The 23,693-nt window shown below is 41.8% G+C and overlaps 1 protein-coding gene across 1 annotated transcript in view; it reads left to right on the top strand.

Moving 5' to 3' along the window:
- The window catches only part of PAPPA2 (pappalysin 2), a 440,672-nt gene that overhangs the window by 233,209 nt on the left and 183,770 nt on the right, over positions 1 to 23,693 (top strand). The window contains 2 exon segments of the mRNA XM_030206931.1: positions 13,334 to 13,469; positions 19,208 to 19,421. Coding sequence (XP_030062791.1) covers positions 13,334 to 13,469; positions 19,208 to 19,421 — 350 coding nt within the window.

Below are 23,693 nucleotides of genomic sequence, written 5' to 3' on the forward strand. Positions count from 1 at the left end.
ATGGGCCTGGGTCCGCCTGCCTGAAGTGCATTGCACCCACTAAAACTGCTCCAGGGACCTGCATACTGCTGTCATGGAACTGGGTATGACATTTGAGGCTGGCATAGAGGCTGGCAAAAAAATGTTTTTTATTTTTTGGGTGGGAGGGGGTTGGTGACCACTGGGGGAGTAAGGGGAGGTCATCCGCCTTTCCCTCCAGTGGTCGTCTGGGCAGTTGGGGCACCTTTTTGAGGCTTGGTCGTCAACAAAAAGGGACCAAGTAAAGTCGGCCAAATGCTCGTCAGGGCCGCCCTTCTTTTTTCCATTATCGGCCGAGTCTGGTCATCTCTTAACCACGCCCCGTCCCGCCTTCGGTACCCTGCCGACACGCCCCCTTGAACTTTGTCCGGCCCTGCGACGGAAAGCAGTTGAAGCCGGCCAAAATCAGCTTTCGATTATACCGATTTGGCCGGCTTTAGGAGAAGGCCGGCCATCTCCCGATTTGGTCAGAAGATGGCTGGCCTTCTCGTTTGAAAATAAGCAGGATAGCCTCCATGAGAAATATGCTATCAGTTCTAACCCACATCATGGAGAGAGAAGAAACAAACCAACAAATATTAACAAAAACACGAAATCTCAGGATACTTCCTGGTATATAATCTGCAAAACACAACATGACTCTTATCTCCCAGTCAGAACACTCCCTGATAATTTTCTTCAAGAAATTTCACTAAGGTGTCCTGTTACAAAGGCACACTAGCATTTTTAGCGTGCACTAAAAATAAGTTGTGGTAAACCTACAGATGCCCATATATTCTTGTGGGCATCTCTAGCATTTAGTCAGTGGCGTAGCAAGGATGGGGCGGTGGGGGTGGTCCGCCCCATGTGCACGCTGCTGGAGGGTGCAGAGAGCAGCTGCGCGCCTGTCGGCTCCGCTGGTTCCCTGCTCCCTCTGCCCCGGAACAGGTTACTTCCTGTTCCCGGGCATTGGGAGCAGGGAGCCAGTGGAGCCGACAGGTGCGTGGCTGCTCTTTGCACCCTCCAGCAGCCAAGAATGCACCCGGAGGGGGGGCGTCATGCTGCACCCTGGGGGGACGGACACTGCTGCACCCGGCGGTCCGCCCCGGCAGCCGACCTAGGATTGCCACTGCATTTAGCATGCACTAATCATTAGTACACACTAAAAACTCTAGCACACCTTTGTAAAAGGACCCCTAAATGATCAGGCTTCAGAAAGATATAGTTGTGCCTTATTTTGTTAGAAAATAAGGAAACAGAAAAAAAGCAAACACAGTGTTTGCTTTTTTTCTGTTTCTGTTTACATTTGTATGCTGTTTACCCTGTCTTCTGTGACTTTGTTAGAAAATAAGGCACATGCATGGAAACATTAAAAAAAAAAAAAAGATCTTTCCATCCTGATCATTTAGGACTAGATTCAGTAAATGGCACTGAAAATTCAGTGATGAAAAAGATCAGTGCTGAACAATATTCTATAAAGGGTGTTCGAGGATTGGTGCCCTTTATAGAATAGCACATAGTGCTAAAATCCACCTTCAACTTTGAGAGTGAAGATTTACACCAACTGAAACCAGGTGTAAATCCAAGTATGTAAATTAGGCATGATTCCCCAATATTCTGTAATAGTGTGTGCATTTTTGGTGAATGTCCCTGACCCATTCATGCCACTCCCATGGACGCGCCCCCTTTTGAGTTGCACGTTTAAAAATTTGTGTGCGTATCTTTACAGCAAGATGTGCATGCATATCTAAATTATAATTGGCTTGTTAGTCAATTTATTTATGCACCACTTATAGAAACCAGGGGTTAGTGAGTTGATCATGCCACATCAAGAAATACATTTATTTTCTGGCCACAAAACAAAAGATTTTTTTTTTTAAGTATGCTTTAAGAGCCATCAAGTTATCTTTTTATGTTGAGAAAGTTACCAAGAAGTTTGCCTTCTCAGAAAAATTATCTTGAGAGGATGCAAGAAAACCTGGCAAATCCATTGGCAATCACATCTAAGGAATCCTCTTGCTCATTCTCAACATGAACCCTAGTAGATACATAGCAACATTTAGTGAAGGAAATATTCTTAGCATTAGAAATACCCAATATTTCACCTACATGATTTCTGCAGACAGTAGTCTCTAGTGCTATTCTCTAGTGCTTCCAACTGGTGGTGTAATAACACCCATGAAAAGGATCTAGGTGCATTGTGGACAATACAGTTAAATCCTTAAAATGGAGGATCATAGCTAGTGCTGTGCAGCTGCCGTAGCTTGTTCAGCTATGGCCAAGAGGAAGGGAAGAATCGTTTGCTATTTCCTCTGGATATGTAGGTGCAGTTTTGTTAGCTTCCTGGTTGTCCTCCATTGATTCCTTTGTTGTCTGTGAAGCAGATGCTTCTTCTCCAGAAGGGGCCTTGTTTGAGATGCAGACAGCTCTTCAGTCTCCTTGAGACAATTTTGCTTTTTCTCAGTAAGAAGATGCTGCCAGATCTGCTGGCAGCAAGAGAAGGAATGTTGCTGGAGGAGACGGCACCTCCTGGTGATGCGTAATCTGTGGACACCTAAAATAGAAAGAGAGATAGAGAGGTGCAAGGGTGTAGTTTGTTTCATTTGGGAGGGCAAAGGGTGTGGTGTAGGACATTAGCATATTAATTTGCATGCATACATCTCATACATTTTCATTATCATTATTCCCAAAAAAACCAAAAACAAACTGAATAGAAAGCCATTATGTCAAAACAGTGAAGATAGATAAATAGATTGAGAAATATAAATAATATATATAATTTTTTTAACTGAAAATTAGCAAACAATGAGAAATTTCTCTCATTGTGTCCTGTCTCATATTCACATGAATTAGCAATGGGAAAGCACACTTCCCTGTCCCTTAGGCCTGACACCACCACCTTCACCTTTTCTCCTCCTCCAAAGCCCAGCTCTATCTCCCTTCCTCCCTCCTTACCCAGCACTTCCTTCCTCCTCTCAATGTGGACCTTAGAAATACAAAGGCATGAGATGTAGAAATGCAGTATTGGGGAGGCAAAATGGCTGACAGTGATAGCAAGTAGTTTCATACTTTTGCAGAGTAATGTCTTCAGATGGGTTGGTTCTACGTTTTCCAGACCCTTGCCTCATACAAAATAGGGGACCACAAAAAACAAGCAGACAAAAACTGAAATGGAGACCCTTTTCTCCCACCAAAAAAAAAAAGCCAGACTCTACAAGCAGTTCAATTCTGGTAAAAGAAACAGAAATGCATTTTTCCTGTACTCTGCTAAAATACAAAAATTGATTAAGATGTACATTTTCTCAAAACAGACACATTCCCAATCATTAAAAAGAATTAAATAAAAATAATATTTTTCTACCTTTGTTATCTGGGCACTTTCTAATTGAGTTGGTCCCAATCTGTTCCACTTTGTTTTGTCAATCTTTTCCAAAATTATTTTCCAGGCTTGCCTTTCCATTTCTTCTTTTTTTCTCTTGTTCTTCTTCCCTTCCATCTGTCTACCACTGATCTTTATTATGTTTCTTTTCTCATGTTTCTCTTCTCTGCCTCTATATCTACTCATACGTGATTTTTACCCTTCATTCTCTCTCTCACCCAGCTTTTCCTATCTCCCTCTTATCCCTTCTCCTGCAATCCCACTACTTCTTGGTCTGTCTCTTTTTCTAAAGTTTACTATTCCCCTCCTCAGTCCCCCATGTCCATATTTTGTACCCATCTACTCTCCAGTGCTCAGCCTAGCTCCACCCCATCTCTCTTTTCCTTCCCTTGCTTCCAGGCCATTCTTCTCTACCTTATATCCTATTGCCTCTCTTTCACTATCTTTTTAACCTATCTCCACCCTCACTCAATCCTTGGGAGACCCATCCCCTTCCTCTCATATCCTTCCCCAGTGTTTCCATCCCTTTTCAGTGTTTCTCATTCTCTCTCCATTCTTCCAGATCATTCACACTATGTCTCAACCTTTCCCCACACTTCATCCTAATTCTTAGTCTTGCCCCTCAATTTCACATCCTCACTCATTCTGCCAATCTATTAACATACCCCCAGTCATACTCACCAATTGCCAAATATTCACCATCCCCTTGAAATTCCCACTCCATTTCTCCCATCCATAATTCCCCAACACTCCCCCATTCAATCACCAATTATCAGTCATCTTTGATGTGATCTCCTTCTCCCATCCCTAGTCCGATCCATGATCTGCTCTGTTCCCTTTTTCGCTCCTAACCCCATCCATCTTGTGCTCTGTTCTCCTTCTCCCCCTCCCAGTCCTGTCTTTCTTGTGCTCTGTTCTTCTTCTTTCCCCCGTGGTTGAATCCATCTTGTGCTCCGTTCTCCTCTTTTCCCTCTTAGTCCCCTAGCAGGGTTTAAAAAAGGTTTGGATGGATTCCTAAAGGAAAAGTCCATAAGCCATTATTAAAATGGACTTGGGGGAAAATCCACTGCTTATTTCTAGAATAAGCAGCATAAAATGTATTGTACTGTTTTGGGATCTTGCCAAGTACTTGTGACCTGAATTGACCACTGTTGGAAACAGGATGCTGGCTTGATGGACTTTGAGTCTGTCCTAGTATGGCAATATTTATGTACTTTTGTACTTAATATGCATGAAAGGATTTGCATAGAATAGAGGTATTGCTTGCAAATCTATCTCATGCATATTTATTGTGAATATCCTGAAAACCTGACTGGCTGGGTGTGTCCCAAGGATTGGATTGAGAACCTCTGCATTAGTAATATGTTTGTGATAATGTTGTAAAACCAAATAAAAATAAACAAATCCACTGAAATTCTCAGCTCAGTGTGTTGCAGGAGTCAGAAAGCAAACAACATTTTAGGAATTATTAGGAAAGGAAAGGAGAATATTAATATTCATGATGTATAATATTCATGATGTATTGTAAGCCACATTGAGCCTGCAAAGAGGTGGGAAAATGTGGGATACAAATGCAATAAATAAATAAATAAAATATAAATTAACATAGGCATCCAGCTTCTCCTACATAAGCATGCAGCTATGGAATGCATTACCACTCGCTGTGAGAAAAATTCGTGGTTTAACTAACTTTCGAGATCACTGAAGACCAGCCTGTTCAAAAAAGCATACCACAATGAAACACCCTAACTACCAGACAGTCAAACTCAAGCCAGTACTAGATAAAACTTCTATATACTCGACTACCAAGGTCTATCCTACCACGAATGAACTATAACACAATATCACTCTATCTCCAATTCCGAATATGAACTCTTTAAACTTGACTGCGCAATCTACTATGGCAATCATGGACTTTAATGTAATACCACTTGTATCTCTCACTCCGGAAATGGCGATCGCCATGACGGAACAATGTAAGCCATATTGAGCCTGCAAATAGGTGGGAAAATGTGGGATACAAATGCAACAAATAAATAAATAAAAATAAATAATATCTCTGGGTTGCTCCATAGTGCAACTGCAGCTTGAGTATTGAGTACAGTTCTTGTTGCCACATCGCAAAAAAGAAATAGTGGAACTATAAAAGGATTTCAGCCTAGAGAAGAAAGGACTGAGGGAACATAGAGGTCTATAAAATGATAGTTGTTTTACCTTTTCAAAAAGTACTAAGACATGGGGGTCACTCCATGAACTAATAGGCAGCACATTCAAAACAAACTGGAGAAAATATATTTTCACTTAATACAAAATTAAGCTCTGTAATTCATTGTCAGAGGATTTGTTAAAAACAGTTTGCACAGCTGAGATTTTAAAAAGGTTTGGAGAAGTACCTGAAGAAAAAGTCCATATCTCATTATTAATCAGGTAGACTTGGGGAAAATCACTCCTTATCCCTTGGTGTAAGAAGCATAGAATCTATCAATTCTTTGGCGGAATTCTATCGATTCTTTGACACGCCTTAGTGACCTAACTGGCCATTGTTCTTAAATGTAATTAAGGAGTAAGAAATCATCAGAATTGGATGGTGGACATCCCCAAGTTCTGAAGGAATTGAAAAATGAAATTTTATGCTTATTACTAGTAATCTGTAACCTATCATTAAAATCAGTTCCAGTACCTGAAGAACAGAGGGTAGCCAATATTGTAACAATTTTAGTTCAAACGTCTTTATTATTTCCAGAATGAACCACAATATTACAACATGTACAGTCCTGAAGACACAGTTCTGCATAGCCTACAGCCTCATAGCTTTATGTTTAACATTAGCAAACAATTAAACAACATACCCTCCCTTTCCACCTCCCCCAGAAAGAGTCCTTCCCTTCCCAGATGGTCCACAGAATGTGTTACCATCTAGCACATGAAATATTAAGCACAGTATTTTCAGTGCGGGGAGGTAGAGTTTGCACATATGGAGAGCACATGTCCATACATTTCTCACACTGAGTGGGGAATTAGCATTTTCTCATGTCCATCTCTATCAGCTCATGAAAGGCATTTCTTCATTTTGTAAAAAATGGACTAATTCCATTATCCAGTTCTTTAGTATAAATGTCTTCACTATCAAGAAGGCCTTATATAACATATTCTAACTCTCTAAAAGGAGTTTGTTGTATATAATTAGTTTGTGAGTGTCCCTTTAATTGTGGGGAAAACCCCACTTATATTATATTACAAACAATTGAAACCTCAAATCTCCAAACAGGAAAAAATACAAAAGTATTTATACTACCCTTGTTATATCAGGAGTAAATTAATATCACTGGTTTCTTGAGAAGGACAAAGAGAAAAAAATCCCAGAAGCAAAAAACTCACAATTAGTGAGAAAAAGCAAATGGGGTGAAAAACTCTCTTACCTTCAAATATTAACCAATAAAGGGGCACTCACCCAAACTAAACCACAACAGACCAATCCCAGCCCTAAACTTGCAAAAAGGCTAACTACGGAAAACCACCCCTTTCGGAGGACACGGCAATCTAAACAGTTCATTAGGCAGGCATTGACTTAAAGTTCCTCATGCTGACTTTTACTGTCAATCAACAAACTATCTCCTCTAAAGTTTGGTACTTAGCTTTAATTAGGCAGATAGTCTCAAGTCCCGAAATCCTGATGGTATCTGATGCTGCTGTAAATTGCTAAGGACTGTGGGCTACAGCAAGCTATGAGTTCCTGTCAGCTGCTGTAAATGCTGAAAGCCGACACTCCTTCTAAGGGGCTCCGGAGCCCTGCAAGTATTTTTTCAAACAAAAAAGAAAAGCGTTAGTCCTTCAATTCTTCCACCAAGCAAAAAGGACATCAGCCCTTCAACAAGAGCACCTTGTTTCGCCAGTTTTATGGCTGCTTCAGGAAGGGCGCTTCCAAAGATCCACCTGGAGTTGAACACCGCTACAATACAAGCTGAATCTGTGTCGTCGAAACATAACAAAGGTGGAGCAGAAACAGGAAATTAGGTGTAGATCTACTTATACTCTTAGGATGACGTCATTACGTCATTGCATAGTTGCGTATCAAATCAGAACATAGGAAACAGAGGAAACTGCTCAAACCATCAATAGTAAGCATTCCATTCAATGTTTCTGTTTAGTCCTGTAGGTGTAACTGATTTTAATAAATAAATCCAATGTTGTTCCTTACGCCATAAAATTAATTTAACATCCCCCCCTCTCTTACCCATTAGAACTTGGTCTATGACCATACATTGTAACTGATTGAAATGATGTTGAGCCTGCACACAATGGCGAGTCATAGGTGCTTCCAACTTAGAATTTGTGATACAATGCCGATGTTCAATGACCCGAGTTTTAAATTGACGAGTGGTGTGCCCTACATACAACAAATTGCACGGGCACCGAAAAATAATTTTCCCCACAATTAAAGGGACACTCACAAACTAATTATATACAACAAACTCCTTTTAGAGAGTTAGAGTATTTCAATAGAGTTTGTTTTTCTCCTATTTAGTACTAGAGTGTTTCTTATATAACATATATCATTCGTTGCTGCATAAACCAGTTGGCTGTGGAAATGCATTAGTTATAGCCCAACTGTTACCACTATTGGGTCTTGGACTGGCTTCTACCTGTGGGATACCACCCTGTTCCACAGTCCCTGAATAGTAGGATAGCTCCAGAAACTATGAAGTAATGTTCCACTACTTGTTTACTTGATACATAGGTCTGAAGTTGTCAACTTTGCCTTCAAGGTCTACATCCTATGGGATATAGGGGAAAATTCTATAAACAGCACCAAAAATTAGGCACTGATAAAAATTGGCACTCAATGTTATTCTGTAAAGGGCACACCAGGATGAGTGTTCTTTATAGAATTGAGCACCAAATTCTGTGCTCAACTTTGGGTGCAAGGACGTTCGCCAGCTGAAACCTCGTGTAAATCCTGATATGCAAATTAGGCGTGGATCCCTGCTATTCTATAACACTGTGCACATCTTTTGTGAATGTTCCTGACCTGCCTATGCCCCTTCTATGGCTGCACCCCCTTTTGAGTTTTTGCATGATCCAATTTAGATGCCCATTGTTACAGAATAATGCTCAGCCAGATTGGTACCCAAATCATAATTAGAGCCAATGAAATGCTTAGTAACTCCAATTAAATCATTGGAGCCCATTAACTAATTATTTTGGGCACCAATCTAGGATTCACACCCAATTTTGGGCACCCTTTATAGAATCCAGGAGATACTCTATGTCTTCCATAAAATCTTATAATGAGTTTCCCTAAGGGTTATGCTCACTGGAAACACTTTAGTAGCCCAGAAAGTAGAAATCCATATTTCAATATGAAGCTTTTATTTATTTATTTATTTATTATTTACATAATAACACTTTGAGGAAATAACACTCATCAAATAAGGTAATTTTTAAAGAAGAGTTTCACTAAGTGCTAATTATTAGTCCACATTAAAGAGATCCAAGATGTTCTAAAAAAAAATCCAAAGGGAGTTGGTATCTCAAGAAATAATTCAGTGTCCACAATATATAGGCTTACTCATTTACTGTAATCCCTCTAATGGCTTTGGTCTTGCCCTTTATCCTTCCTGGTCTTAAGGAAATCACTCAATTGTTTAACATCATAAAAAACATATTTCTTATCTTTAAGTATTACTAAGCATTTACATGGGAACCGTAGTTGAAAACGAGCCTGTAAAGAGAGTACTTCTTGTTTGATTTCTAAAATTTTTTTCCTCTGCTGTTGTGTCCATTTAGATATATCTGGAAAAATAGAATTTTTTCCTCCCAAAAAGTCCACCTTGGCTTTTTGAAAATAAACTTTTAACAGCGCGTCTTTATCTTGAAGAAAGACAAAAGTCACAAGAAGTGTTGATCTCTTTTTAATTTCTTCTCTAGATTGCTCTAGGAAAGCTGATAAGTCCAAACCTTCTAGATCTTTTCTTGTTTGAATCTGGTCTTCCTGGTCCTGTTGAGTGTTACTTTTTACGGGTAAATAAAACAGTTTCTGAACAGGTGGAAGCATTTGTTCTGAATATTTAAATTGTTCCTTCAAAAATCTTTTGGTGAAATCAAACCACTTAAAGGAAAATTTTGAATTCTAAGGTTTAGATTTCTCATATTATTTTCTAAGTTTTCAATTTTTCTACTAATTAACAGTTTATCACCTGCCATTTGAGCTTGAACTTCCTGTAATTTTTGTAGTTCCATTTCTGTTTTCACTTGTTTAGCTGATAAAGTTTCCATGTCACTTTTCATATCTCTTATTTGGGTAGAATTATTCAAAGATACAGTAATAAATGATACACAGACCTTGTGAAGGTTCTCTAGGGCAGTCCATATAGCCTCCAGCGATATTTCGGCCAGTCTCAACCGGTTGAGTCGCCACAGCACACAACAAAGTCTCTGCTTGAATCACATTCGGGGTAATATTCTTTTGTTCCACATCAACTGCCGGGGCTCGAGATAGCTGGTCTCCTTCCATTTTCTCCCCCACAATCGGTCTTTCTTAAGGAGCCTGCTTCCCCTTCGGAGATAAGTCCACTATGCTGTCTGGAACTAAAGCTTCAATAGGTTGTGGGAATGGAGGATTTAGTGGGCCTGCCGGGCTAAGCGAATAATCGCACTCCAAACCTGTGCTGTCCCTCGCACTGGAAGCGGATACGCCCGTTGGAGTAGAAGCCAAGAAAGCTGAAATCAATGTTTGCCGAGGAGAGGAGGTCCCTTAGGTTTCCCCTTTCTTTTCGGCATGCTCTTCTAAGAATTCAAGGCAAAAGGTACTCAGTAATTCAACAATGTGAGCATTCCCTAGAGAGCAAGCGTCTCTGCTTCCTATACATCTGCCATCTTGGCTCTTTGCTTGCCATTTCCCTGCCAGTAGAGCCAGAACCATCAGATCTAGAATGGATTTAATACTTTCAACAGTGATGCACATGAATAGTCCCCTTCTGCTGTATCTTAAAATATATCTATTAGTGAAGTGGCATGTGGGGCTGGGTTACTGGGTAGACTCTTTTGAGGATGTGAGTAGATATAAAACTCAGTGTGATAGATCAGATCTATGCTTTATCTCCTGTAAAGTGAGCATAGTCACTTCCTGATTAGAAATCAATTGTTTCACCCTCCAAATACCCTACTGTAGTGCTAGTAGGAAAGTCAGTATTGCTACCATAAAATATCCTGCTTTCTGGCCATCTCATCCATTTATTTCCATCCTATTAAAGAAGAAAGTGTTAATTTCTTTTCAGTGATGATCTCGTATAGCTGGCTCTGTAAGAAGAAGATTGTGTTTCATGTTTGTTTTGGCAAGTAATACTCTGCTGCTGCTTGTGGAGTCTGTGAGATTTGGGATCTTGTTATCTATCATGTTGTGTATGTTTTTTTTTTTTTTTTTTAATTAAATTGTCAATTGATACAAAAAAAGAAGACTTGGACTGTCTCTAGTCATAAGGTTTGGGTCGTCAGGTGGGTTCTACCAGAAAACTGGTGTATGTGTAATGGATAGGCTTGAATTAGGCAAAAGTTAGGAAGAAGGGATACCTGCCAACAACAGAGGGAACTGTATTTCCCTGTCCTCTAAAGGAAATCACCTCGAGCCAATTCCAGTACACCATCTGTTCTACCATCATTCTAAAGAAGGGGAGAGAAAGGGAAGTGAAGAAAAGAGATTTGGGATTACACATTCAGTGAAGCAATATTTTCTCTGATTTGTTTTCAATTTACTACTTAGTAGAAGCCAAAAATGATTGGGGTGGGGAGAGGAAACCTTTGTCTTTTTTTTTTACACTATCCCTCTTGGTACCTAAATTTATGCATTGATTGTACACATAAATGATAGAATACTAGCACTTACATGTGAAAGTACTAGCAGAGCACTCAGCAGTACTCTATGAAATATACATACAGCTGCCTTAGTGCATAACTGTGTAACTGCATTTGGGAGGAGCATGAATTGGGCATGGGTAGGGGCTCCCAGTTTTGCATGTACAGTGGTGGAAATAAGTATTTGATCCCTTGCTGATTTTGTAAGTTTGCCCACTGACAAAGACATGAGCAGCCCATAATTGAAGGGTAGGTTATTGGTAACAGTGAGAGATAGCACATCACAAATTAAATCCGGAAACTCACATTGTGGAAAGTATATGAATTTATTTGCATTCTGCAGAGGGAAATAAGTATTTAATCCCTCTGGCAAACAAGACCTAATACTTGGTGGCAAAACCCTTGTTGGCAAGCACAGCGGTCAGACGTCTTCTGTAGTTGATGATGAGGTTTGCACACATGTCAGGAGGAATTTTGGTCCACTCCTCTTTGCAGATCATCTCTAAATCATTAAGAGTTCTGGGCTGTCGCTTGGCAACTCGCAGCTTCAGCTCCCTCCATAAGTTTTCAATGGGATTAAGATCTGGTGACTGGCTAGGCCACTCCATGACCCTAATGTGCTTCTTCCTGAGCCACTCCTTTGTTGCCTTGGCTGTATGTTTTGGGTCATTGTCGTGCTGGAAGACCCAGCCACGACCCATTTTTAAGGCCCTGGCGGAGGGAAGGAGGTTGTCACTCAGAATTGTACGGTACATGGCCCCATCCATTCTCCCATTGATGCGGTGAAGTAGTCCTGTGCCCTTAGCAGAGAAACACCCCCAAAACATAACATTTCCACCTCCATGCTTGACAGTGGGGACGGTGTTCTTTGGGTCATAGGCAGCATTTCTCTTCCTCCAAACACGGCGAGTTGAGTTCATGCCAAAGAGCTCAATTTTTGTCTCATCTGACCACAGCACCTTCTCCCAATCACTCTCGGCATCATCCAGGTGTTCACTGGCAAACTTCAGACGGGCCGTCACATGTGCCTTCCGGAGCAGGGGGACCTTGCGGGCACTGCAGGATTGCAATCCGTTATGTCGTAATGTGTTACCAATGGTTTTCGTGGTGACAGTGGTCCCAGCTGCCTTGAGATCATTGACAAGTTCCCCCCTTGTAGTTGTAGGCTGATTTCTAACCTTCCTCATGATCAAGGATACCCCACGAGGTGAGATTTTGCGTGGAGCCCCAGATCTTTGTCGATTGACAGTCATTTTGTACTTCTTCCATTTTCTTACTATGGCACCAACAGTTGTCTCCTTCTCGCCCAGCGTCTTACTGATGGTTTTGTAGCCCATTCCAGCCTTGTGCAGGTGTATGATCTTGTCCCTGACATCCTTAGACAGTTCCTTGCTCTTGGCCATTTTGTAGAGGTTAGAGTCTGACTGATTCACTGAGTCTGTGGACAGGTGTCTTTCATACAGGTGACCATTGCCGACAGCTGTCTGTCATGCAGGTAACGAGTTGATTTGGAGCATCTACCTGGTCTGTAGGGGCCAGATCTCTTACTGGTTGGTGGGGGATCAAATACTTATTTCCCTCTGCAGAATGCAAATAAATTCATATACTTTCCACAATGTGATTTTCCGGATTTAATTTGTGATGTGCTATCTCTCACTGTTACCAATAACCTACCCTTCAATTATGGGCTGCTCATGTCTTTGTCAGTGGGCAAACTTACAAAATCAGCAAGGGATCAAATACTTATTTCCACCACTGTAACTTACAGAATACTGTAAGTTACACAGTACAGTGCTGCATGTAGGTGCTTAACATTTATACTAGCCATTTATACTAGGTGTAAGTGGATGTGCCTAAATGTAGGGGCATCAAAGCCAACTTCTGCTAGTATTCTATAATGGCATTTTGGTGCACAGATGTCATTATACAATTGGTGCTCAATGCACAACATTGGTACATCTAAACTGGGGTGCCAATTAGAGAATTGCCCCCTTGGTATATAATCACTTGTTTGCAACTAATGTCTCTAGCATTTCTGTTTCCTAGATCTGCCTCTCTACTTTCACTGGAGTTTTTACAAATGGTTTCTTGTCCTTTTGTGCCCAGGTGCATTTTGATAGACCCGGAGCGGCAACCTCAGTCTTGGTTTACCAGGCATTTAGCAGCAATATGCCAAGTGACCAGCACAAGCCAACTGTTACCATTCACCTGACTGATGTAGCTGGGAACAACCATTCAATTGGTGAGAGTTACCTTTGTACTTGGCAGGGAAAATTAAGCTGTCAGATGCAACAACTGTGTTAGTTCATGTAAGACTGGGTTACATGTTATACCAATTTATTTATTTATTTTATTTGTTACATTTGTATCCCACATTTTCCCACCTATTTGCAGGCTCAATGTGGCTTACATAGTACCGTAAAGGCAATCGCCAAGTCTGGTAGGGAACAAATACAATTAGATGTTAGGATGGAACAGGGTAGTTAAGATTCAGGCAACTCCACATTGGCAGGGAGGAGTAGCCTAGTGCAGCGGACTTTGATCCTGGGGAACTGGGTTTCATTCCCACTTCAGCCTCTTGTGACTCTGAGCAAGTCACTTAATCCTCCATTGCCCTAGGTACAAAATAACTACCTGTATATAGTATGTAAACCACTTTGATTGTAGCCACACAAAGGCAGTATATGAAGTCCCAATCCCTCCCCCCCCCCATTTATCTTTTACACTTCCAGACTCCTGAAGCAGGCACTGTAGCCGAAACAACACAGTCCGTGTTGAGTTGTATTGAAGTGTAATAAAGGACTGTAGACATCCACCATTATTGTCTTGTCCTATGTATATATGCATTTACCTTGGCCAGTTAAGTGCTGGATATCGGCACTTAACCAACCAAGTGCTGACTCTGCCCCTGGAGTACCCCCAAAATAGCCAGTTTCATGTTGGATGCTAACCGGTCATTTTCAGTGGCACTAGCTGCTTAAATGCCACTGAATATGACCAATTAGCCTCAAACAATCAATTTAACTGTCCAGGCTTCATTTCTGGCCATTTAAATCTCTTTGAATGTTGACCCCAGTGTGTTCAATTGAAGCATAGCTGAAAGTCAGAGAGTTCAAAATGCGATGAGCACCAAGTTGCAGGGTACAAATTGAAGAGAGAAGGATATTTTGAACTTAAGCTGTTCAAAATCTTAAAAACTAAGCGAGCAGTTTTAAATTCAATAGTATGCTATTTTTCACCATTTTTATCCACCCACTCATCTCTATCTCCATTCATTTCCTCCCTTTCTCTCTCGCTCTCTCTCTCTCTATATACTTCTTCAGCATTCACTTCTCTCCCTTTTCCATTTCCTATTTGCTGAACTTAAGGCCTCTTCTTCCTTCACTTTTTAGTTATTAGTGGTATAGACTTCGTCAACAGCCAAGGCTGCCTCCCAGGTGCGTAGCCAGATCTTGCAGTGGGAGGCAGAGCTTCTGCCTCGCCCCCCCCCCCACCACCTTGCCGCTCCCCCTCACCTCCTTGCTGCTTCCCATCACCGCCTTGTCGCTCCCCCCCAAAAAGCAAATACATTTGCTGGCGGGGGTCCCGAACCCCCACTAGACAAAGCCTTGTTCAGCGCCGGTCTCTGGCGCAGCTGCGTTCGCTGCCCTGCTGTTTCATTTGCTGATGTCCTGTGCATGCTCCTTTATGTGAAACTGATCATGCTCAGTTTCACTTATAGGAACGTGCAGCACGTCAGGAGGAAGAAAGACACAGGGCAGGGAGCACGGCACGCCGGAGACCGGCGCTGAAGAAGGCTTCAGCTGGCAGGGGTTGGGGACCCCCGCCAGAAAAATCAGGGGCCCACACAAATTTAGGGGGTCCCAGGCCTCACCTAGCTACGCCACTGCTGCCTCCTATAGTCTTTAGCCAGCTTCCAGTTAAAACATGACGAACTAGACTATTGCACTACAGTAGCAACCTGAGGTTTTATTACAAAATTTTGGACTTTTTATTGAGAGCCTAAGTATTTCCATATCTTTATGGTTTGCCCTTTGAACGGTCTCACGGCTGAATAAAACTCCACCCAACAAACCAGCACATTTATTATTGAGACAGGTAATGTTAATGTGGCTAGAATAAGAGACTGTCACAAATCAGAGAAGCCAATCATTTTTCTCTGCTCTGTAGTGGTTTAAGAAGAAACATCAAAGCAGAACATGACTGCAGATAAAGACCATATGGCCTATCTAGTCTGTCCATCCACATCAACTGCTCTTCTTTTCAATCCCTTCCTTTTTCTCATAGATCCTCCTTGCTTGTCTCTTGGTTTTTTTTTTTTTTTTTAATTCAGCTACCATCCTTGGAGGCTATTCCCATGCACTCATCATTTGGGAGGTATTTCTGTAAAACAGTTGTTAATATTTACATGCCTGATACAGCCATGAATGTGCACACATACATGAGCAAGTTCTGAATATGTGCTTACGTGCTATTCTATAAACATACACATATCTTAGATAGCATATGTCCTGCAACTAGGCCTACACACACCAGCTCTATGGCTGGTATAGGTGCTTTGCACCTAAGTGCATGTGCTCATATATATACCCTGTTAAGTTAGGATTCAATTGAAGTAAAGTAGACACCTACATTCATTTATGGAATAAGCTCCTACTAGGTGCCTATATATATAGGTGCCCATTTATATAATTACCCCCCCCCACCCTAATGAATAATAAATTAAATTTGTGAATGGTAATGCAAGCATCAACACGCAGTAAATGCCTGTGTTTTATAATGCAAGTGGTTAACTATGTTAGCAGCACTGTTAAGATGCATAAGCTCTTTGCATTACTGTTAACACAAAATCTATTTATAATGACATAAGATGCAAACTTATGCTAAATAGAACTATTAGCATTGTGAAAAATAATACATGTTAAAAACAATAAGATGCATTAATGAAAAAACTTAAGTACACTCAGAATTGCATAGTTAAGTTTTTGAGTTACTATCTGCATTCACCCACATTCTGTTGCATTAATATGCACACCCTATGAATCTTATTAACATCAGCCATTAATAGATACATCAAACACCACATGCACAGAAACAATAATACTCTGATACTAGCAATATTATTTGTAGTATTTATGAGAGTAATATTGGGAGTTGGAAAAAAAGTAGTGATGATTGCAGCAACAGTAGTATCACTGATAAGAAAACATGAGATTGTAGGGCTCAATTGAAGAACTTTAAACAAGAGAGCTCTCCCTCTGCATCGGAATATGGTTAAATGTCTTCTTGACACAACTACTACAGCTCCTGCTACCAATAAATAAAAGCAGGTAATTCCCCCTACCTTACCCTCCCCAGATCATAGTTCTTAGTACTCAATTCCAAGATTGTCTTCTACTGACAAGGGGGATCCAATTTTGTAATTAAAGTGTTGTCCTTACTAATTTAAAAAATTGGTTAACATATATGTTGTTTGAGTTCCATATTTTCTTATTTATTTATTTATTTATTTATTTGTTGCATTTGTATGTTTCCACAAACCATCCCATTCACAGAGCCATCAACCTCATCACTGGTGTCCTCATGAACACAACAACAAATCCTGATCTGACGCAAAAGAAAATTTGCCCCTATTGCCAAGATAATTACACTGAAACAGGGACAGTGGGATATTAATTTTGTACAGTCGCCATTGCTCCAAGGTGGAGGTGTCAGACCCCAAGACAGATAAGAAACAAGACCCTATTATAGATAAGGGAATGCCAGTAGGGAAAATGGTGACTGAAAGTAAAACCGACAAAGATGGCTTCCTTTAGCAATAAACCTTTTGATAATGGTGATAATACCAATGCTGGTGGTAAAGAAAAAGCCTATTTAGCTATCAGTAAAATCTGATTCAGCAGGCAGGAGGCAGAGCTAGAATGACCATGAGTATTACTGTCATAACAACATAAGAATAGCCATACTGGGTCCATCTAGCTCAGTATCCTGTTTCCAACAGTGGCCAATTCAGGTCACAAGTAACTGGCAGAAACCCAAATAGTAGCAAGATTCCATGCTACCAATCCCAGGGAAGCAGTGGCCTCCACATGTTTTTGTCAATTGCAGACTATGGATGTCTTCTTCCAGGATCTTGGCCAAACCATTTTTAAACCCAGATAAATTAACTGCTGTTACCACATCCTCCAACAATAATTTCCAGACCTTAACTATTTGTTGAGTGAAAAAATATTTCTTCCTATTTGTTTTAAAAGTATTTCCATTTAACTTCATTGAGTGTCCCCTAGTCTTTGTACTTTTTGAAAGTATAAAAAATCAATTCAGCATTTTGTGGATCTCAATTGTATTTCCTCTCAACTGTTTCTTTTCCAAGCTGAAGAGTCCTAACCTCTTTAGTCTTTTCTCATGTGAGAGAAGTTCCATCCCCTTTATCATTTTGATCGCTCTTCTTGGAACCTTTTCTAATTCCACTATATCTTTTTTGAAAAACGGTGACCAGAATTGAATACAGTATTCAAGGTGAGGTCACACCATGGAGCGATACAGAAGCATTATAATATTCTTGGTCTTATTTTGCATCCTTATTTTGCATCCCTTTCCTAATAATGCCTAGCATCCTGTTTGCTTTTTTCACCGCCCCTCCCCTCCCTACACACACACTGGGCAGAAGATTTCAGTGTGTTGTCTACAATGGCACCTAGATCTTTTCCTTGAGTGCTGACTCCCAAGGTGGACCCTAGCATCAGATAACTATGATTTGGATTATTTTTCCCAATGTGTTTCACTTTGTGTTATTGCATTTCATCTCCATTTGGATGCCTAGTCTTCCAATTTCCTAAGGGCTTACTGCAGTTTTTCATAGTCTGCACGCGTTTTAACACGTGTCTCACTGCAGATGACTCAAAATTACTACTACTACTACTATTCAAGCAACTTTGAATAGTTTTGTGTCATCTGCAGTGAGACAAGAATAAAAGCTTCTCCTTCATTGTTAAAGATTTATTGGCACCAGCCATATCGGAACCCATCAATTTGATGCTTGTGTGAATGGATGTGCAGCAGAGTCTCCAGCTAGAAATGGACCAAAAAATTCCCACCTGAGCAGATGGTCTCAATTCTTTCCTTTGATCAGGTTACAAACAGGGGCGTATCTGGAATCCGGCGGTAGGGGGGGCCAGAGAGGGGGGGCACATTTTTGCCTCCCTCCCCCCCCCCCCGCCGCCGCCGCCGCCGCCTCTCTCCACCCCATCCCCGCCGTCAACCCTCCCCCGCTGCTTACTTTTGCTGGCGCCGAGGTCCCGACCCGCAGTCTCCGTTTTTCGTCTTCCTCCGTGGCCATGCTTCCAGGAAGTAACGCTGCAGTGCTGATTCGTTGACCCCAGTTCGACGTCTGACGTCAGACGCCGAACTGGATTCAACGAATCAGCACTGCAGCGTTACTTCCTGGAAGCATGGCCACGGAGGAAGACGAAAAACGGAGACTGCGGGTCGGGACCTCGGCGCCAGCAAAAGTAAGCAGCGGGGGAGGGTTGACGGCGGGGAGGGGGGCCAGGGCGAAATCTGCGGGGGCCCAGGCCCCTGTGGCCCCACGCAGATACGCCCCTGGTTACAAATCAGGTCAATGAGAACCCAGGATACTAGTTAATAAATGACAGTTGCCTGTGGGCTAATATGAAAAAGACATCACAATAACCAGCTAAACTGCCCTCCAGGACCTTATTATGTTGATGAATGATAACAAAAGCATCTAATGCAGTGCAACAATTTCTTCTTCAGTGCTAGGATGAAACAAAATGTGTCAAAATCTGTGACAGAGCCACATACTTTTTATGTTGAAGTCTAAAACAGGGTAGCTGAATTCAGTGCATGCCTAATTTTGATTGTGGAAAAAGAAGTCTCAAGAAATGGCTAGGAAATGTAATCTTTCACATGTTATGGAAATATTATTTTTCAAGAAGTTCCTTTATTTCCCTTCATTAGGAACTCATCATCTATCATGCCAACGAAACCCATTGGTTGTCAATGTGACCCATGGCCTGAACCTCCCCTTCTATAGGACAGCCTCTTTGCTTCTTTATTTTTCATCCCCTCTGGTGGGAATCTCAGCTGTAGCCCTGCGAACACCTTCTCATCTCAGTTTTGCTGCACCAAGCAGCTGTGTGGACCATGAGGGACACAACAACCGGAAACACAGGTAATGGGGCTTTGGTTATTTATTTATTTATTTGATATTTGTATCCCACATTATCCAAAAACAATTATTTAGCTCTATGTGGCTTACATAAATAATCAACAGTGCAATTTAAAGTATAATGCATGTTATAAAAACTGTAACAGTTAAAAGAACATTCTTGTAAAAGTAGAAGTGAGAAGAAAGATCTTGGCTATAACCAATTTCAAAATCTAATGAACAAATTTATTGAAAAGAAAAGCCTTCAAGAATTTGCAAGAGGTCAGATAGTTATTGAGTTGTCTTTTTTTCCCTTGGGATATAATTCCACCATTTAGTGACTAAGGGGGTATTTTACTAAAGCTTAGCTCGAGTTATGTGCAGCAGGGCCCACAGGAATAAAATGGGCCCTACTGCAGATAATTCGATCTAAACTGTAGTAAAAGACCCCCTAAATGAGAGAAATCTTTACTTAGAGTGGATTTGTATTTGATATTTTTGTAATTAAGGAAGTGTAGAATGAGATATTTTCTTGCAGTTAAAATTGAGTTTTGAGTTGGGAGATCTATCATTTCACACATATAGTCTGGAACCATCCCGCGTAAATGATTTTGTAATAAAAGTACATGTTTTGAAAATGATTTTTGCTTTAATAGGTAACCAATGTAGTCTATTGAGGAGTGGTGACACCCTTTCTAATTTAGTGACTTTCCTGCTTATTTTCAAAGGAGAAGGGCGGCCATCTTCCAACACAAATCGGGAGATGGCCGGCCTTCTCCTAAGGCCAGCCAAATCGGTATAATTGAAAGCCGATTTTGGCCAGCTTCAACTGCTTTCCATCGCAGGGCCGGCCAAAGTTCAAGGGGGCGTGTCGGCAGTGAACCGAAGGCGAGACAGGGGCGTGGTTAAGGGATGGCCAGCCTCGTCCGATAACGGAAAAAAGAAGGCCAGCCCTGACGAGCATTTGGCCGACTTTACTTGGTCCCTTTTTGTTGACGACCAAGCCTCGAAAAGGTGCCCGAACTGACCAGATGACCACCAGAGGGAATCGGGGATCACCTCCCTTTACTCCCCCAGTGGTCACCAACCCCCTCCCACCCAAAAAAAATTTAAAAACATTTTTATGCCAGCCTCTATGCCAGCCTCAAATGTCATACCCAGCTCCATCACAGCACTATGCAGGTCCCTGAAGCAGTTTTTAGTGGGTGCAGTGCACTTCAGGCAGGCGGACCCAGGCCCATCCCCCCCTACCTGTTACACTTGAGGTGGTAAATGGGAGCCCTCATAAACCCACCCGAAACCCACTGTACCCACATCTAGGTGCCCCCTTTTACCCTTTAAGGGCTATGGTAGTGTTGTACAGCTGTTGGTAGTGGGTTTTTGGGGGAGGGGTTGGGGGGCTCGGCACCCAAGGTAAGGGAGCTATGCACCTGGAATCAATTTGTGAAGTCCACTGCAGTCCCCCTAGGGTGCCCGGTTGGTGTCCTGGCATGTGAGGGGGACCAGTGCACTACAAATGCTGGCTCCTTCCATGACCAAATGGCTTGGATTTGGCCAGGTGTGAGATGGCCACCATTAGTTTCCATTATCAGCGAAAATCAATGGCGGCCATCTCTGAAGCCGGCGATCTCTAAGGGCGGCCCAAATGTTGAGATTTGGCTGGTCATCTTGTTTTGATAATACAGTCGGGTACACCACTTTACGGGGCCATCATTAGAGATGGCCACCTTTATAGATGGCCGCCCCCGTTCGATTATGCCCCTCTTTGTAAACCAGTTGAGCAGCAGTGTTGCGTGTTGTTTGTAATTTCCTCATTAGTAATTCCTTATTCCCTAGGTCATTACAGTAGTTTAATTAGAGTAATAATGCCATTGTTTGAATAAGTGAATGGAAGGCATTAGTTGCAAAAGAATGGTCTTAGTCTTTTCAGACCACAGAGGCTATCAAGCTACATTCAATAATAATATAGAGATAGTTTTGACTTTTAGACTTGCAGTAAAGTCAGGAACTCCACGATTTTATGGGGGAGTGTCTACATACTACAACAACATGATTCTGGAATACTTATACATAGGAAGCAGACAACCTATTTTGTTTTCAACAGAAAATTATTTATGAATTGCTAGTTATCTCCAGCAACAATTGGTATATCACTAGTCATCCATATGTGCCAGGATTTCAAAAACCTGAATGTGTAGAATGAGGCAATTAATGAGCCAAGTACACTCTTTTTTTGGAAATATTGAATACTATAAGTTACATATATATCTTCTGATATAGGGGCACATGTGTACTCCAGCTCTATGGTCTAAGTTGTACATCCTATATAATAATTCTCTCCTCCAACATTCTATTGGTCTTGCTGCCTGTGTCCGTGACTTCTTCGGAGTTTGTCTGCTAGGCTCCGTAACACAGGCTGACGTCAGCAAATGTGTCCTGGGAGTGGGCGGGGTGCGTGACGTGTCCCGTGTCCAGCCGGCTCGGTGATCTGTGCACCCTGCGGGTGCTGCAGGCCGGTCCGATCGCCCCAGAGAGCGCTGCAGCCGTGGCACTGGCCGGGGGTGGGTGGGTCTGACCGGCCGGAGGTTGCCTGCAGAGCCCTGTGAGTGACCGGCAGTCGGGGCCATGTTTAAATAACCCGAGGATTCCCAATCCGGAGGTGAGTCCCGCCCGTCGCACAAGGGGGAGTCAAGGGGAAGATGCCTAACGTCAGCAGATGAGTCCCACCAGCCACACACAGACACACTGACAGGGAGGGAGGGACCCTGAAACTCAGAGGAAGGGAGGGACCCTGAATCTTGGAGGGAGGGGACGACCCTGGAACTGGGAGGGAGGGAGGGAGGGAGGGGATGACCCTGGCACTCGAAGAGAGGGAGGGAGGGAGGGAGGGAGGGGACGACGACCCTGAAACTGGGAGGGAGGGAGGGGGGCCCCTGCACACACTCTCATTCTCACACACACACACTCTCTCTCTCATAGACACACTCGCACCCAGTCTCACTATCTCTCTGTCACACACACACACTCGCACATTCACTCTCTCTCTCTCACACACACACTCTCTCAAACATACACACTCCGAGGAAACCCTTGCTAGCACCCGTTTCATTTGTGTCAGAAACGGGCCTTTTTTACTAGTATTCTATAAAGAAAAATAGACATCTACTTCCCTCTATAGACACCTATTAGACACCCTGTTTTAGAACTGCCCTCACAAAGTACTTTACAGTGTTGATAAGTCTTCAAGTACAATATGTACCATCTCCTAGTAGGTTACCAAAGACAATAGGAGATAAAGTAATTCTATAAGCAGGCACTTAGATTTGGGCACTATAAAACCATATATTTTAGGCCTATTGTATAAAGAAAAATAGCATTTATATATTCTGGCAAGTTACACCGGGAAATGTCAACCATGTCTCTGCCACTCCCCTGTGAATTCTGCTCTGATATTGTAATTGCATGCTAAAGCATTTCAGCGCTTAGGTGTATTACTGTCATTTACACACATACGTGTATACCTACCCATATGGATGGTAGTATTCTATAAATTTAAGCACCCAAAAGGCACTTAAATTCAGATTTAAAAACCCTAAATGTTTCGTAGCTATAACCGCTGTAAAATAAACCCATCTCCCATTAGAGTTATTTGTGACATTATGGATAAATCATACAATGATCTTAGTACTATAGTTACTCCATTCTTTTTTGTTTCTGAGTGGGCAAGAATGCCCCAATGTCAAACTGTTTTATAAAGTTTTAATAAATCGGCATGTTTTAAGATTCCATGGCACACTGTGCAGTTGCTTCAGATGGGCTTCACCCTTATTTTTCAGCACACCAACCTGCTCAAAAGCAACTTGAAATTTTTCACAAGCCATGCTGGAGGAGCTGCGCATTAAAAATCTGTCTTGCAAGATATCTTTAATGCGTAGCTCCTCTATCAGGGCTTGTGTCATTGGATTAACAGTGAAAGGGGATCCTGCTTCATTCTCTTGACCCTTTGTGTGGCAAATTACCAAAGTCCAGCTTAGTAGGCTTCAAGAAGGTCATGATCAAAGCTTAGATGTAGGTAAGGAGACTGATCAAAAGGAAATGTGAGCAGAATTTGTTTTTTGTATGCAGTTTCAAACAGAGCTCACTGCTTCTATATTCATCTTGGATTGTGCTCAGCAGGGTCCCCCACCCCCTAAACTAGCCAAGTGCCTAAATGAAACAGGGGTGCATATAACTTAAAGTATTCTGTAAATTACACTAGTATAGCCATAGACCTGTTGTAAATGTTCAAGCTGATAC

This window comes from Microcaecilia unicolor, chromosome 6 (genome assembly GCF_901765095.1).
Source record: "Microcaecilia unicolor chromosome 6, aMicUni1.1, whole genome shotgun sequence".
Lineage (NCBI taxonomy): Eukaryota > Metazoa > Chordata > Amphibia > Gymnophiona > Siphonopidae > Microcaecilia > Microcaecilia unicolor.